Source organism: Rattus rattus, chromosome 2 (genome assembly GCF_011064425.1).
Source record: "Rattus rattus isolate New Zealand chromosome 2, Rrattus_CSIRO_v1, whole genome shotgun sequence".
In the NCBI taxonomy this organism is placed as follows: domain Eukaryota; kingdom Metazoa; phylum Chordata; class Mammalia; order Rodentia; family Muridae; genus Rattus; species Rattus rattus.
Genome location: NC_046155.1, coordinates 211301473 through 211317444, shown reverse-complemented (window position 1 = coordinate 211317444; position 15972 = coordinate 211301473). Strand labels below are relative to the sequence as shown.

The 15972-nt window shown below is 44.5% G+C and overlaps 1 protein-coding gene across 1 annotated transcript in view; it reads left to right on the top strand.

The window, feature by feature from the left end:
* The window catches only part of LOC116893555 (A-kinase anchor protein 7 isoforms delta and gamma-like), a 135695-nt gene that overhangs the window by 46361 nt on the left and 73362 nt on the right, over positions 1-15972 (top strand). Inside the window, exon 8 of the mRNA XM_032895268.1 lies at positions 11529-11641. Within this exon, the coding sequence (XP_032751159.1) occupies positions 11529-11641 (113 nt within the window). The remainder of the gene's footprint in view (positions 1-11528; positions 11642-15972) is intronic.

Below are 15972 nucleotides of genomic sequence, written 5' to 3'. Positions count from 1 at the left end.
ATATTTAGTTTGAGTTATAAATTGCACATGATTCAAAAGATTTTATGAACAGGTACATGTGTGGGTAAGGTTTGACTTTGGTCTTTAAATAGAGTTCTTTTGTGAGTTTATTAAGAACAGCCAGTATTTTGAACATAGAGACCTAGAGCAGGCTGAAGAGAGGGCTCAGAGCTGTAAAGGGCCGGAGTTTGGTTCCCGCAATAGAGTGAGTAGTTCATGTGGAGCGAGTGACACCAGCTCCATGGCATCTGGTGACCTCTTCTAGCCTTTACAGACACCTGCATGCACATGTGCATGTGCACACAATCATATAGAAATGTCAAATAATTTTTTTTTTTGGAAATTGGCTTCTAGTTTTCTATGTGTATGTTGAAGTTTGAACTTACAGACTGCTATAAGTGATCTGTCGGTCATAGGTTAACCATCTGCAAACTTGTATTATATCTTCTTTTTATGAGCTTCATGTAATGGGGTAGAACTTTTATAATGCAGATCTTTGGTTACGACAAAGCATAATTCTTGACATTTTTACATGATACTATCCTAAAAATTAAAAATCATATAGATACCACCATCATTTAAACAAATAATTTGTTATTTTCTCCACTTCCTTTAGGTATGAGGACAAGAAAGATGAAGTTAGATTTCGTCAGCTCAGGAGTCTAAGCGCTGTGGTGCACACATGTAAATCCTAGGATGTGGAAGGTAGGGGCGGGAGGATCAGAAGTTCAAAGCCATCCTTGATCACATAGTGACTCTGAGGCCAGTCTGGGCTGTGTATCTCAAAACTTAATAACTGAACCAGCAAAACAAAACAAACCCACCAGACCACAAGAAGGGACCATTTTGTAATGTCTTCTCCTCAGTACAGATTCAGACTGTGCCTATCTGTGGACTTAGCGTGAATGTTGACTGGACAGTATCCATGCGCACTCACGTCTTTACTCCAGACATTACCCATGTGACTTATAGATCCGAGAGCCACATGTTTATTATAAGCATGATATCTAGGTGGGAAAAGCATGGGTTTTTGCCCTCTTACTTTATAAAGTTTTTTCGTAAAAACAGTTAAAAGACCTAGGGCTGGGGTTGGGGATTTAGCTCAGTGGTAGAGCGCTTGGGCCCTGGGTTTGGTCCCCAGCTCTGAAAAAAAGAAAAAAGAAAAAAAAATAATAAAAGACCTAGGGCTTTAAAGATCGGTATCTTAGTCACAGAACACTTTCCTAGCCTGCATAGAGCCCTGGCTCAGTCTGCAGCACTGCAGAAGAAAATCTAAAAGCAGGCTGTCAGCGGCAGCAGCTCGCCTGTTTCAGGAAGGCAAGCGAGTCTCTGTGGCCTCGGGCACACGGACATCTGATTCAGATGCCAAGGAAGCTGTAATTACTAGTTCCGTTTGGGATATTTTTTTTGAGAGTCTCGCTGTGTAGCTCAAACTGACCTGATATTCCGACCCTGCTGCCTCAGAATCCTCAGTTTGGGTAGGACTACAAACGCCACTGTGCCCAGCTGGTATAATCTTTGAGTTGAAGTGGTCTTTGCAGCAAACAGTTATCTGGATAAACTTTTACTACAGTAAAGGACAGCTGTCTTATAACTCATTTATCAAGTAGAATGCCTTTACACAAATTACAAACTCTAGGGGTTTTAATTCAACATTATTTTTTTTTTAAGCTGGGCAGTAGTGGTGTACACCTTTAGTCCCAGAACTTGGGAGGCAGAAGCGGGTGGATCTCTGAGTTTAAGGTCAGCCAAGGACCTTAAAGTACAGAGTGAGTTCCAGGATAGTCAGGGCTACCCAGAGAAACCCTGTCTCAAAAAACATCATCATCATCATCATCATCATCATCATCGCCACCATCATCGCCACCATCATCATCATCACCACCACCACGACAATAACAATAACAACAATAATAGTTGTTGTTGTTGTTATTATTATTATTATTATTATTATTATTATTATTATTATTTTAATGTGAATGGTGTTTTGCCTTCATGTAAGTCTGTGCCTAGTACCTGCAGAGGCCAGAAGAGGGCATCAGATTCCTTTGAACTGGAGCTGTCCGTAGTCGTTAGCTGCTGTGTGGATGGTGGTGATGGACCTGGGTCCTCCGGAAGAGCAGCCACTGAACCATTTCTCTAACCCCACCTTCAGGGTATTTTAAATTAGTGGAAAATATTATTCTTAATCATCTTAAGTCTTTACCGCTTATAGTTTATTTCCTGTAATACTACCAAACTGATTCTCTGAAGCCAGCATTATTACTCTGACATATCAAACAAGACAAAGGGTCAACAACAACAAAAAGCCGTAGACAGTCGTTCTGTTGGACAAACAGAAATCCTCAATCAGACACTTGCAAACGGAATGCAAGAGCGCGTGAAGAAAGCCGTAACAAGTTACTTTTATTATGGAGATGCAAGGTGGTTTAGCCCCGGCAAATCGGGACGTGGTGATGTAGTGCGTGAACTGGGTTAGGGACAGAAATCACACAGTCATCTTAACAGATTTAGAAAAGACTTCTGACCAAGTTCAGCGTCCCAGAATGAAAGAAGCCGTGAAGCAGAAGGATGTACCTCAGCATAATGAAGACAAGCCATAGCCAGCATTTCACTGCATGGAGAAAAGCCCAAAGCGCTTTCTGTATCATGACAAACGACACAGTTCCTGACTCTGCTCTTCCTTAATATAGTGTTGAATTCTTACCTGAAGCTACAAGACAGAAACAAAACAGGAAGGATACAATCGGGAAACAATAAAGAAGTTAGGATATTCCTACCCGTGAAGGACATGAGCCTACACTGCACCCCAAAGATCTGGATACCACAGGAAACTCGGACTTGAAGACTACTTTCAGCTGCAAATTGACTTACAAACATGAGTGGTTTCACAAGGCATGGTGGGCTGAGCCTGAGGCATGGTGGGCTGAGCCTGAGGCATGGTGGGCTGAGCCTGAGGCGTGGTGGGCTGAGCCTGAGGCAGGGTGGGCTGAGCCTGAGGCACGGTGGGCTGAGCCTGAGGCACGGTGGGCTGAGCCTGAGGCACGGTGGGCTGAGCCTGAGGCGTGGTGGGCTGAGCCTATGATGTCAGCACTCTGTGATCCCCATGCAGAGTCCAGGCTAGCCTGACCTACGGAAAACCTATCTCAGCAGCAGCAACAGTTCCCTCCTCTAACCAAACCAACCAGAGCTTTTAGAAATGTCTAGCCTAATAATAGACTAGCAGAGAGAGAAGTCAGGGGAAACCCCGTTATAAATAACTTCACACAGTCAAACCACAGTAAAAACAGCAACAAAATCAACCCCAACCCCCAACCTAGGACTAAACCTAACCAGGGAATGAAGATAATAGGAAATCCAAAGACTTCTCCTGCTCATAGATCACAAAATTAAAATGATAAAAATGGCTTTTTAAAACCAAAGGTGATCCCCAGATTCAACATCATCCTCAGTGAAATTCCAGAGACATGCTTTACAGAACTAGGAAAAAACCCTGAAAATCACAAAAGCTCAGAAGTTAGGGTTTCTCAGCTGTGAAGAGTCAACATGACCAAGGCAACTCTCTCTCTCTCTCTCTCTCTCTCTCTCTCTCTCTCTATATATATATATATATATATATATATATATATATATATATATATATATATATATATGTATATATATAGCTCCCACCCCCTCCCACTTCCCGCCCTGGCATTCCCCTACACGGGGTTATCTAGCCTTCACAGGACCAAGGGCTTCTCCTCTCATCGGTGCCCAATAAGGCCGTCCTCTGCTACATATATGGCTGGAGCCATGGGTCCCTCCGTGTGTACTCATTGGTTGGTGGCTTAGTCCCTGGGAGCTCTGAGAGCTCTGGTTGGCTGATATTGTTGTTTTTCCTATGAGGTTGCAAACCCCTTCAGCTCCTTCAGTACTTTTTCTAATCCTCCAATGGGGTCCCCGTGCTCACTCCTATGGTTGTTGAGAGCATCTGACTTTGTATTTCTCAGGCTCTGGCCGAGCCTCCCAGGAGACGGCTATATCAGGCTCCTGTCAGCATGCACTTCTTGGCATCCAGAATATTGACTGGGTTTGGTGACTGTATATGGGATGGATCCCTGGGTAGGGCTGTCCCTGGATGCCCTTTCCTTCAGTCTCTACTCCACATATTGTCACTATTTTCCTCCTGTGAATATTTTCTTCTCCCCTTTAAGAAGGACTGAAGCATCCACTCTTTGGTCTTCCAACTCCGTGAGCTTCATGTGGTCTGTGGATTGGATCTTGGGTATTCTGAGCTTTTGGGCTAATACTCATTTATCAGTGAGTGCACACCATGTGTGTTCGACCAAGGCAACTCTCATAAGGACAACATTGAATTGGGGCTGGCTTACAGGTTCAGAGGTTCAGTTCCTCATCATCAAGGTGGGAACATGGCAGCATCCGGCAGGCATGGTGCAGGAGGAGCTGAGAGTTCTACATCTTCATCTGAAGGCTGCTAGCAGAATACTGGCTCCCAGGCAGCTAGGACAAGGGTATTAAAGTCCACAGCCACAGGGCCACACCTACTCCAACAAGGCCAAACCTTCCAACAGTGCCACTCCCTGGGTCACGCATATACAAACCATCACAACCCCAATAGCCAAATCAGTTCTCAGTGGAAACAGCACTGGTGGAGTCATTGCGATACGATGTTAAACTCTCCTCGTGTCATAGTAGCCAAAGCAGCAAGACTCGCACAGAGAGCAGACTGGCGGCTCAGTGGAGTGGAATAGAGCAGCGGTCCTCAACCTTCCCGATGCCGTGACCCTTTAATACAGGCCCTCATATCGTGGTGACCACCAACTGTAAAATTATTTTCTTTGTTATATCATAAATCTAATCCTGTTACTATTATGAATCCCAATGTGCAGAATATCTGATATATGACCCCTGTGAAAGGATCCTTCAACACCTCCAAAGGGGTCACAACTGCCAGGTTGAGAACCACTGGGAAATATGATCAAGAAATAAGAAATCATGTAGCTAATGATTGAAAAGGTGCCAAAAACATACATTTGGGGAAAAAAGAGTGCCGCTTCACTATCTGGTGTTGGGAAAACAAGATATCCACATGTGAAATAGTTCAGCTGTATTTCTGTTAGGCTGTGCGAGACCAAAATGGATCAGGGAACATAAGTAATGCCAGAAAATCTGAGGGGCTGGAGGGAAATAACCAAACATTTCCAGACTCACACGTAGGTAAGGACTTTCTGCAAAGGGCTGCAAGGGCACCGAGAACAGCCCTGACACATGGAGCTGAGTGACACGGGGAACTGTGAGCTGAGGGAGAGATCTCAAGGGCAGGTGGAGGAACAGGAGAGTAAGTGTATGTAGTAGGCATCATGTAGGATGTTCAGCCCTTGCACGACGAGACGCTGCCGGTCAGCATTCAAAGGTAGATGAATTACCCTCCTCCATTGCTACACAAAACCTGGCAGAGGGCTGTGGTTGTCATTCCCTATCTCTAATTGGCTATCCCACGTGTGCTTTAAAGATTGACCTGCATACCCTAAAATTAGAAAATAGAATGGGGGGTGGCAGGGAGCCGTGGGGTTGGCCTGGCCAAGTGCCTTGGGAGGCCCGCACTGTAGGGTGCATCATAGGTCCTCACAGCAATGTTGTAAGGGTCCATGGCTCCTGGCACACAGTGTCCCTTTCAGTTCCTGAGAGACTCGTGTTCTCTCTTGGGTTGTGAAGTGTTCAGGCTTCTGTTTCTCTATGTTCTCTTAGTAGATAAGGAAGCATGGGCACTTGGCAGGACAATTGGTGTTAGACAGTAATCGTCTGTACCTTGTGTAGCTTGTGTCCCGGAAACGACAACCGTGTCGATCCTGGCAGTTGCCTTTATATTCTGTTTCTGATAAGGGTATAGAAATATCGTCCTCAGTGAAACTGCTACAGCTTCGGTTTGGCTGAGGCCCCTCCAACTGGCCTGGTTCCTTGTGGCCATATCAGGTGTTGTTGGCCTGGTAAGTAAACGTGGGAGCTTACAGATGGAGTTTATTTGGGCTTATGGTTCCAGACTCCTTTGTGACAGGGAGAAAGGGCACCGGATGGCATGGTAGCTGAAGCAGGAAGCTGACAGCTCACATCCTCAATGGCAAACATGTACCACAGGAAGGGAACCAGAGAGTGCCAAGTCTTTAGGCTCTCAAACGCCCCTCCAGCAGCATGCTTTCTCCACAGAGGCCACATCTTCTAAGCTGCCCCAAACTGTGCCAGCAACTGAGGACTTAACTGTTGAAATGGATGAGCTTGTGGGGGAGTTCTTGTTCAGGCCACCACAGAAATAGAATCTGTGTGGTTGGAAATCAAAAGGGAGACTACGTGTGGAAATGAAGGACCAGGCTGAGGGAAGGAGGAAGGTGGGGAAGGGAAATGGTGGGAAACACAGGCAGGGTGCAGTAGGGTAAGTAAAGGAGAGGAAAATGTCATATGAAGCCTTTACTTTGTATTCTCACATAGACAAATTGGAAGCTCTGTTCCCTGTACATTTTATTCCTCCACAGTTGCTCATAAGTTGGGAGACACCTTCAGATAATGTGCCCATGTGTTTTGTCTCTTTTGCTAATTAGACCCCTGGCCATCAAGCTTGGCTGTGGGCCCCTGAAATTGGCTTGCATTAAGAAGAAAAGACATTATGTATACATGGTCATATATGTATCTATTCACACATATGCACGTACTTAAGGGTACATGTATAAGAATGAGCTTTTCTACAGTTTTTCACAAAGTTGTGGAGAGAAAAATCTTTATCTGTCTGATCTACTTCCACATAGCAATGTTATAAAATACAGAAAATGTAAAAGACAAGCTAGGTAGTGTACTGTCAGTACATCAGCCATGGGGCGACAGAGGGACAATTCTTCCCCTGGAAAGGACTCCTTTTCCTGATGCTTGGGTTCTAGCGTGGGCTGCTTTTATTGACACTGTGGTATTTCTATCAGGGACCCTAATTCCTAGGATCCTGATTACAGTTCATCATATAAACAGCATCAGAATTTGGGGAATGTTGAGAGATAAGTAAGGGAAACGAGGTTTACAAAAATGGGTGTGCAATTAGAAATCTAGGATTCTGTTAAATCAGCTTAATAGTTTACTTTGAAGCAATGTTTAGGGACTTCTTCATTTTTAAGTACGAATTTATTGCTGCCACACTTTTAAATAGTTCATTTTAGTAAGTTCTATGTAGATATGTAAAATCTACAAAAACAGATAAAGCTGTTTTTGTTAGGGTCATCAAAGTGTTGCTCATTAAATTGTTTCAGTGTTCAGCATGGGCTTTTGGTATTATAAAAACGTATTTACACATTTGATTGTGTGTGTGTGTTTGTGTGTGTGTGTGTGTAAGGCAACTTTTCCATCATGTGAGTCTCAGGGCTTGAACTCCAGTTGGGCACAAAAGCCTTCAGGTCCACCGAGACATCTTGCTGCCCCCAAAACCATACTTCAAATGAATTGTTCTTCAGGCCACTCTTTTCCTTCTCATCCGCGAGATCAATCGTATTATTTGAAAACACACCAAGTTGTCCTTTGAAGGGTGCCTGATGTATTTGTTGGGTGATTTTCAATTCAGTGCGTGAAGGGATTTGTCTTACAGGAAGAATTGATAGCCTCTCTAATTACCCATGAGCGCCCTTCTCTGAGGGAGTGCGGATGAAAACGCCATGGAATTTTCACATCAGTGGCGACCTTTATCTTGAAAGTGATGTATGTCTAATGGCCAGCCAGTATTCAAGCTAAGCAGTACACTATGCTCCTACTAAACGAGGTCATTAGGAAATACCTCTCAGAACGAGGATATCCTCTGCCCCTTTCTATACATCTAGAAAATAGGCTGTACAGAGAGAATGCTCTAATGGAAATTAAATGCACTCTGCGACAAATATTTAGGAGCATTGTGAATAAATATCAACGATTTTGACCCGGAGAGTTAATGAGAGAAGTTATGTTAAAATCAGCTGAAACTGAAACGGGTAGATTTAAAAGTATTTGTTCTGATGTACTCGATTGTATTCGATTATATCAAATAAGGTACATGGGGAAATCTAATCAGATGGCCAAGAGTAGCTCACAGGCCTCCTGCCTCCATGTTGATTCAGTCCCATGGTACCAGCCCTAGACCAAGTATTCTGGTGGATGCTTTGCAGATCCCTGGAGTTTGGCCTTGGTGTGGGTCTCACGCCTGAGTCCTCTGCTCTCTGAACTCCGTTTTCTTGGTCTCTCCTCTTTTTTTTTTCTTTTGCTCACACTTAAAACTTTCTGGGCTCCATCTGGGTGTTCTCCTGTACACCCAAGGTTTTAAACTGGAGCAGTCAAAACACTTGGCTCTCAGTGTTCGCTTCATTTTATTGAGGTGGACACTTCTAGTCTCTTTGGAAAGTTAGTTATGCCAGATGATGGTTTGCTGGGGCACACAGGTGAAAGGATGCCTTGCTAAAGCAAACTTGTGGAAGGCTGTTTTCCTGAAGCAGACACAGGTGAAAGGGTGTTTGGATAGAGCAGACACTTGAAAGGATGCTGGATGAAGGAGTGTAAATATAGCCCCACAGACAGTGGGAGGTGAGCACTGAGCCTTGGTTTGGTTTGCTCCACCTCACTATTCTTTACTAACAACAGGCATGTATTGGTCCGACTTACATAGCGTTGTTGAGCTCAGCTTGTGGTAACGCTTCCATCGAGAGAGACTCACTCCAGAGCTTCCCATGAGGTTCCTGGCTGCTTCTGAGCCATCACCTCAGGTTTCTTCATGGTTGAACTCTAGCTGCTGGTTCCTGTCTGGTGTCTGCCTGCCTAGAGGACTGATCTGCAGGCTGCTGAGTCGCGTTTGGTGTTTGCTGTGGGACTGAACTGCTGACAAAGATTGAGCTTGCCCCGAAAGAGCTTCTGCTAAACAGGTCCACTTCCCCCATATCCTGATAACTTTTCTCTTCCACTGCCTCTTCTGGGTGATGGGCTAGAGGAGAGGTTGAACCCTTATTAAAATTAGGTTGCTTACTTGATCATGGTGGATGATTGTTTTGATGTGCTCTTGGATTCGGTTTGCCAGAATTTTATTTAGTATTTTTGCGTTGATATTCATAATGGAAATTGGTCTGAAGTTCTCTTTCTTTGTTGGGTCTTTGTGTGGTTTAGGTATAAGAGTAATTGTGGCTTCGTAGAAGGTATTCGGTAGTGATCCATCTGTTTCAATTTTGTGGAATAGTTTGGATAATATTGGTATGAGGTCTTCTATGAAGGTCTGATAGAATTCTGCACTAAACCGGTCTGGACCTGGGCTCTTTTTGGTTGGGAGACCTTTAATGACTGCTTCTATTTCCTTAGGAGTTATGGGGTGGTTTAACTGGTTTATCTGTTCCTGATTTAACTTCGGTACCTGGTATCTGTCTAGGAAATTGTCCATTTCCTTCAGATTTTCAAGTTTTGTTGAATATAGGCTTTTGTAGTAGGATCTGATGATTTTTTGAATTTCCTCTGATTCTGTAGTTATGTCTCCATTTTCATTTCTGATTTTGTTAATTTGGACACACTCTCTGTGTCCTCTCGTTAGTCTGGCTAAGGGTTTATCTATCTTGTTGATTTTCTCAAAGAACCAACTTTTGGTTCTGTTGATTCTTTGTATGGTCCTTTTTGTTTCTACTTGGTTGATTTCAGCTCTGAGTTTGATTATTTCCTGCCTTCTACTCCTCCTGGGCGTATTTGCTTCTTTTTGTTCTAGAGCTTTTAGGAGTGCTGTCAAGCTGCTGACATATGCTCTCTCCTGTTTCTTTCTGCAGGTACTCAGAGCTATGAGTTTTCCTCTTAGCACAGCTTTCATTGTGTCCCATAAGTTTGGGTATGTTGTACCTTTTGGCAGGGAATAGGGAGGCAAAGTTTAGAACAGAGACAGAAGGAACACCCATTCAGAGCCTGCCCCACATGTGGCCCATACATATACAGCCACCCAATTAGATAAGATGGGTGAAGCAAAGAAGTGCAGGCCGACAGGAACTGGATGTAGATCTCTCCTGAGAGACACAGCCAGAATATGGCAAATACAGAGGCGAATGCCAGCAGCAAACCACTGAACTGAGAACGGGACCCCCGTTGAAGGAATCAGAGAAAGGACTGGAAGAGCTTGAAGGAGCTCGAGACCCCATATGAACAAAAATGCCAAGCAACCAGAGCTTCCAGGGACTAAGCCACTACCCAAAGACTACACATGAACTGACCCTGGGTTCCAACCTCATAGGTAGCAATGAATAGCCTAGTAAGGGCACCAGTGGAAGGGAAGCCCTTGGTCCTGCCAAGACTGAACCCCCAGTGAACGTGGTTGTTGGGGGGAGGGCAGCAATGGGGGGAGGATGGGGAGGGGAACATCCATATAGAAGTCGAGTGGGAGGGGTTAGGGGGATGTTGGCCCAGAAACTGGGAAAGGGAATAACAATCGAAATGTAAATAAGAAATACTCAAGTTAATAAAGATAAAAAAATTAGGTTGCAAAAAATTTATGCCTACATTTTATAATGGATGTGTGTGCGTGTGCGTGTGCGTGTGCATGTGCGTGTGTGTGTCTGTGCCTGTGCCTGTGCTCTTGCACACGCAGAGATTGAGGCCAGAGCAGGGTGTCTGGTGTCTCTCCAGTTCTCTCCATTCTATTGCCTTCATCAGGGCATCTTGCTAAAGCTTGTTTTAGCTCGCCCGCCTGGCTCGCACAGTCTCTGTTCCACAATGCCCGGGTTCTAGGCATGCCCAGCTTCTTATGTGGGTGAGCTGAAGCTGAACGCAGGTCCTCATGCTCGCATTTTACACACAGGACCAAGGCCAGTTCTGTGCTTTGTTAGGGAAGGTTCTTTACTTCATCTTGGTCAGAAATATTAGAGTTGAAAGGAGGCAGCAGACCAGCCAGTCCTTCCTTACAGCATAAGGAAACCACCAAGATGGTCTTTGAGAGGCAGCATCTCACCAGAAAACACAGGCTTTATTGTGTGAGTGACAAACCTGTCAGTGTTTTGTGTATTATATTGTGTGCTTCAATCACGGGAGTGTAACTGTTGTGTGTTATCACACTTACTGTATTTTGTCTCTTTGTCTCTAGGAAATATCAAGTAGCTACTTTTTTCATGTTTTTTTTTTAACTGAATATTTTTTTCATGCAATATATTCTGGTTATGTTTTCCCCTCCTTCATCTCCCAGATCTCCCCACTCCTCCATCTCCACGTCTTCTTTCTTTTTCTTATTACACAAGTAAATAAAACAAAAAGCCAAAATAAAACAAACAAAAATGTATACAAAGCATCAGAAACATACACACACACACACACGCATGCACGCATACACAGGCACACACATACACACACACACATGCACACAGGCACACAGGCACACAAAACCCATAAAACACATTGGAAACGGTAATAATGATCTTTATAAAGCAGTCAGTCATCTCTTGAATCAGCCTCTTAATAACTAAAGATAACCATGCGTTATTACATTAGCACTTTTGCGTTCTTTTTATTTTCTACAGAGACTGCAAAAAGGACGTTTCAGGAAAAAGGCATCCTGGCTGGAGAAAGCAGAACTTTTAAGCCTCACCTGACCTTTATGAAGCTGTCCAAAGCACCAATGCTCTGGAAGAAGGTGAGTGCTTGTTTGTGTCTCTGGCCTTGTTTTGCAGGGCACACCAGGCTGCAGCATGGTTGGGGGTGTAAGTGATGTTTTACAGTTTTTGGCACCCTAACCTTCTTGTTTCTGGGACCCTAGGTCAATTCAGTTCTAATCCAAGGGTGTTGAAGATCTCAGTGTTTCTAGGAGGCTGTTAGAGCCTTGTTTGCTGCATGGCTGTTAGGTGCACACTGACACCTCTGATCCCCGCGGCTTCTTTTGCGACTGCTCCCAGGGAAGCCTCTAGATGGCGCCAGAGTCTGCCTTATTGCCTTGGTCTTCTGCCTCCTTCAGTTCTCAGAGCTTCTGTGCCAGCCGGCCTCTATTCACCAACTGCTCACTGCGGTCCTCTGGTCAAGCCCAGGCTGAGGGATACTTTGGGCTCTGCTTTTTGTAGATCTTTCAGGGATTCCAAAAGACACCCTCATGCTTCCAGCAATCACCTCCAGGGTCTCAAATGTACCATGCACTGGTGAGCAAGTATCTGTGGGACCCTTTACCTCCCAGTGCTTCTCCCCATAAGGTTGCGAACAGTGACAAGCTAAGACAAGTGTCTTTTAACTTTCTCTAGCTCTGGGTGATTTTACCCCTTGTCTTAGTCAGGGTTTCTATTCCTGCACAACCATCGTGACCAAGAAGCACGTCGGGGAGGAAAGGGTTTATTTAGCTTACACTTCCACATTGCTGTTCATCACCAAAGGAAGTCAGGACAGGAACTCGCACAGGCAGGAAGCAGGAGCTGATGCAGAGGCCATGGAGGGATGTTACTTACTGGCTTGCTTCCCCTGGCTTGCTCAGCTTGCTCTCTTATAGAACCCAAGACCACCAGCCCAGGGACGGCACCACCCACAAGGGGTCCTCCCCCCCTCTTGATCACTAATTGAGAAAATGCCTTACAGATGGATCTCATGGAGGCATTTCCTCAAGGGAGGCTCCTTTCTCTGTGGTAACTCCAACTTGTGTCAAGTTGACATACAAAACCAGCCAGTACACCCCCACACACACACACACACACACACACACACACACACACACACACACACACACACACACACACACCTACCTTTTTCCTTGATATTTCCATTTCAGCCCAGGGGTTTCTTACTCCAATTAAGTTACCTGCTGGCCCCTGTTATACCAGAGTTTCTGAGGTGAACGTAGAGATCAGAGTCCACTCCCTGCCTTGCACTCCCTCTGCTCTTGTTAAGGCTGGTTTGCAGTTTGAAGGCTGTGCTTATTAGTAAGCAGAGAGCTCTCCCCCACATCCCCCAGGTTTAGCATGTTCTGTTCTCAGCATCTTTTTTGTTCTTTAAGCTTGGGTTTGAGTGATCCATCCTGTGCGTATGAGCTGTCTATGAACTGTTGTTAAAGATGCCCTCAAAGGGCTGGAGAGATGGCTCAGTGGTTAAGAGCACAGACTGCTCTTCCAGCGGTCCTGAGTTCAAATCCCAGCAACCACATGGTGGCTCACAACCATCTGTAATGGGATCTGATGCCCTCTTCTGATGTCTGAAGACAGCTACAGTGTACTTATATATAATAAATAAATAAATCTTAAAAAAGATGCCCTCAAAAAGATATCTTGCATATTGTTGATAATTATGTGAACAATTCATTAGCATGCACATGAGGCATGATTACAGAAATCTGTTAGGTGAAATGACTACATAAGTACTAGTCTTTGCAGCTTGAGTGACAGCCCACAGAGCCTGTAGACTTTCGCTTCTCACTCACTCTTTCTTGTTTTGCTCTCAATGGATCGTCATCTTCCAAGTGGTGTCTCACTTAATCCCAGAGTGAAAAACCCAGTGGTGAAGGTAATTCCCCTATTATAAATGTTGCTTGTCTTTACGATATTAACTTGCAATGACAGTACCCAGTGACATTCACTGAATAGATCTTTAAATGCCCAGGTTCTGGAGTTCAACCTTTCAGACTGTCTGCCTGGGGTTTCATGGCAGTTATTTGCTCAGAACTGACTCTCCCTCTTCTCCCCCAGAGGAAAAGGATGTGGCCCTCAGAAGGTTTAAATGCTTTAAGTGAGGTCACACCCTCAGTTTCTGAGTCCCGTCTCTGTGTCTAAGAACCTGTCTTCTTTTCAGTCTCATGTTTTCCCTCTCACCGGCCAGCTCCTGTTCACCCAAGTTCATTTGTAAATACAGGGAACATCTATTACAGACCATGATTTATTTGGTAGCTATTAAGTGCTGGGGACTGGTTGCTTAGACCTAGACTGGTAATCAAATGGAAAGTTTCCGCTTGAATGGGATATAAACTTGAAGCCAGGCTGCATTCTGTTTAGATTAGAAGGCTTAATGTACAGAAAACAAATTACAGTATTCTCTCTGTTCTCTGTGGAGGTGATGGAGGAAAACCTCCAGTAAAGCACAGATACCGCTAACCCCACTATCTGTGTTCCTTTTCCCCGTGTGTGTGTGTGTGTGTGTGTGTGTGTGTGTGTGTTCACTCTGAGAATCGTACCATGGTTTATCAAACGCCAGCGTCACTATGCGCTTGGGGCCTTTATTATGTAAACGTAAGAATGATTTGAATTCTGTGAAGCCGTGACAGCTGGTCTGATATTGGATGTGGAGACTGGGTGGCTACAGGGAGGTCTGTGGCTGTGTTGGCCAAGGGTTGATTCCCATCCTGGGTGGCAGGATAGCAGAAGGTATCACGATGCTCAGAAGGGTGCATAATTTAAGACTGGTGCATTTTCTATCTCTGGGATACCTTTCAGCGAGTTCTAGTGCCCACTGTCAGCTTCCTTCTATGTTGAGTCCTCCCTAAGTTGCTCACTCCCTAAGTGGCCTTCAATTCATGGTCCTCCTCCTCCTCCTCCTCCTCTACCTTCCAGAATTATGGGTCTATATCACCAGGGAAGCTATCTTTCGAATTTTCTATTCAATACTTTTAAAGTATTTTTTTAAATTTTTTATTAGATATATTTCTTTATTTACGTTTCAAAGGTTATTCCCCTTCCTGGTTTCCTGTCCATAAGTCCCCATTCCTTCCCCTCCCCTTCCCCCCCTATATAGGTATTCCCCCTATACATCCCCCTTACTGCCCCCCCCATATTCCCCTGCACTGGGGGTCCAACCTTGGCAGGACCAAGGGCTTTCCCTTCCACTGGTGCCCCAACAAGGCTATTCTCTGCTACATGTCCAGTTGGAGTCCTGGGTCAGTCCATGTATAGTCTTTCAGTAGTGGTTTAGTCCCTGGAAGCTCTGGTTGGTTGGCATTGTTGTTTTTATGGGGTTGCAAATTCCTTCAACTCTTTCAATCCTTCCTCTAATTCCTCCCAAGGGGGTCCTGTTCTCAGTTCAGTGGTTTGCTGCTAGCATTGACCTCTGTATTGGACATGTTCTGGATGTGTCTCTCAGGAGAGATCTATATCCAGTCCCTTTCGGCATGCACTTTTTAGCTTCATCAATCTTATTTAGTTTTGATGGCTGTATATATATGGGCCACATGTGGGGCAGGCTCTGAATGTCCATTCCTTGAGTTGCTGCTCTAAACTTTGCTTCCATATCCCCTCCTATGGATATTTTTTCCCCCTTTTAAGAAGGAGTGGGAGCATCTGCATTTTGGTCATCTTTCTTCTTGAGCTTCCTGTGGTCTGTAGATTGTATCTTGGGTAATTCGAGCTTTTGGGCTAATACCCACTTATCAATGACTGCATACCAAGTGTGTTTTTCTGTGATTGGGTTACCTCACTCAGGATGATAATTTCTAGTTCATTCCATTTGCCTATGAATTTCATGAAGTCATTGTTTTTGATAGCTGAGTAGTACTCCATTGTGTAGATTACCATATTTTCTGTATCCATTCCTCTGTTGAAGGGCATCTAGGTTCTTTCCAGCTTCTGTTTCCATCCACTCACTCCAGCCTGACTGGCCTACTGCTTTCCATTGGAAACTCCTCCCTGGGCAGTAAGGAAACGATACGTCAGCAGCCTCCTGGGTGTCCTGTAATCCAGTGACGTTGGACCTAAATGAACTGTCCTGGGGTTGAATCCCTAACTTCCAGTGTTATTCAGGTGGAGAGTAGAGTGAGATAGTTGCCTTCCCTACTACAGATGGTGTGCAAGTCACTTCAGATACTTTGTGTGTTATTTTAAAGGGTATTTTAACTGTAATCATGCAATGTAGACAGTTCAAAATTACATGATGAAATATATAATATATGTATTTATATATGTGTGTATGTGTGTATATATGATGAACATAATAAAACTGTTCGTTATGCAGCAAGGCTTCATTAGCCCAGGCTAGCCTCAAACTCGAGATCCTGCTTGAGTCTCTTGA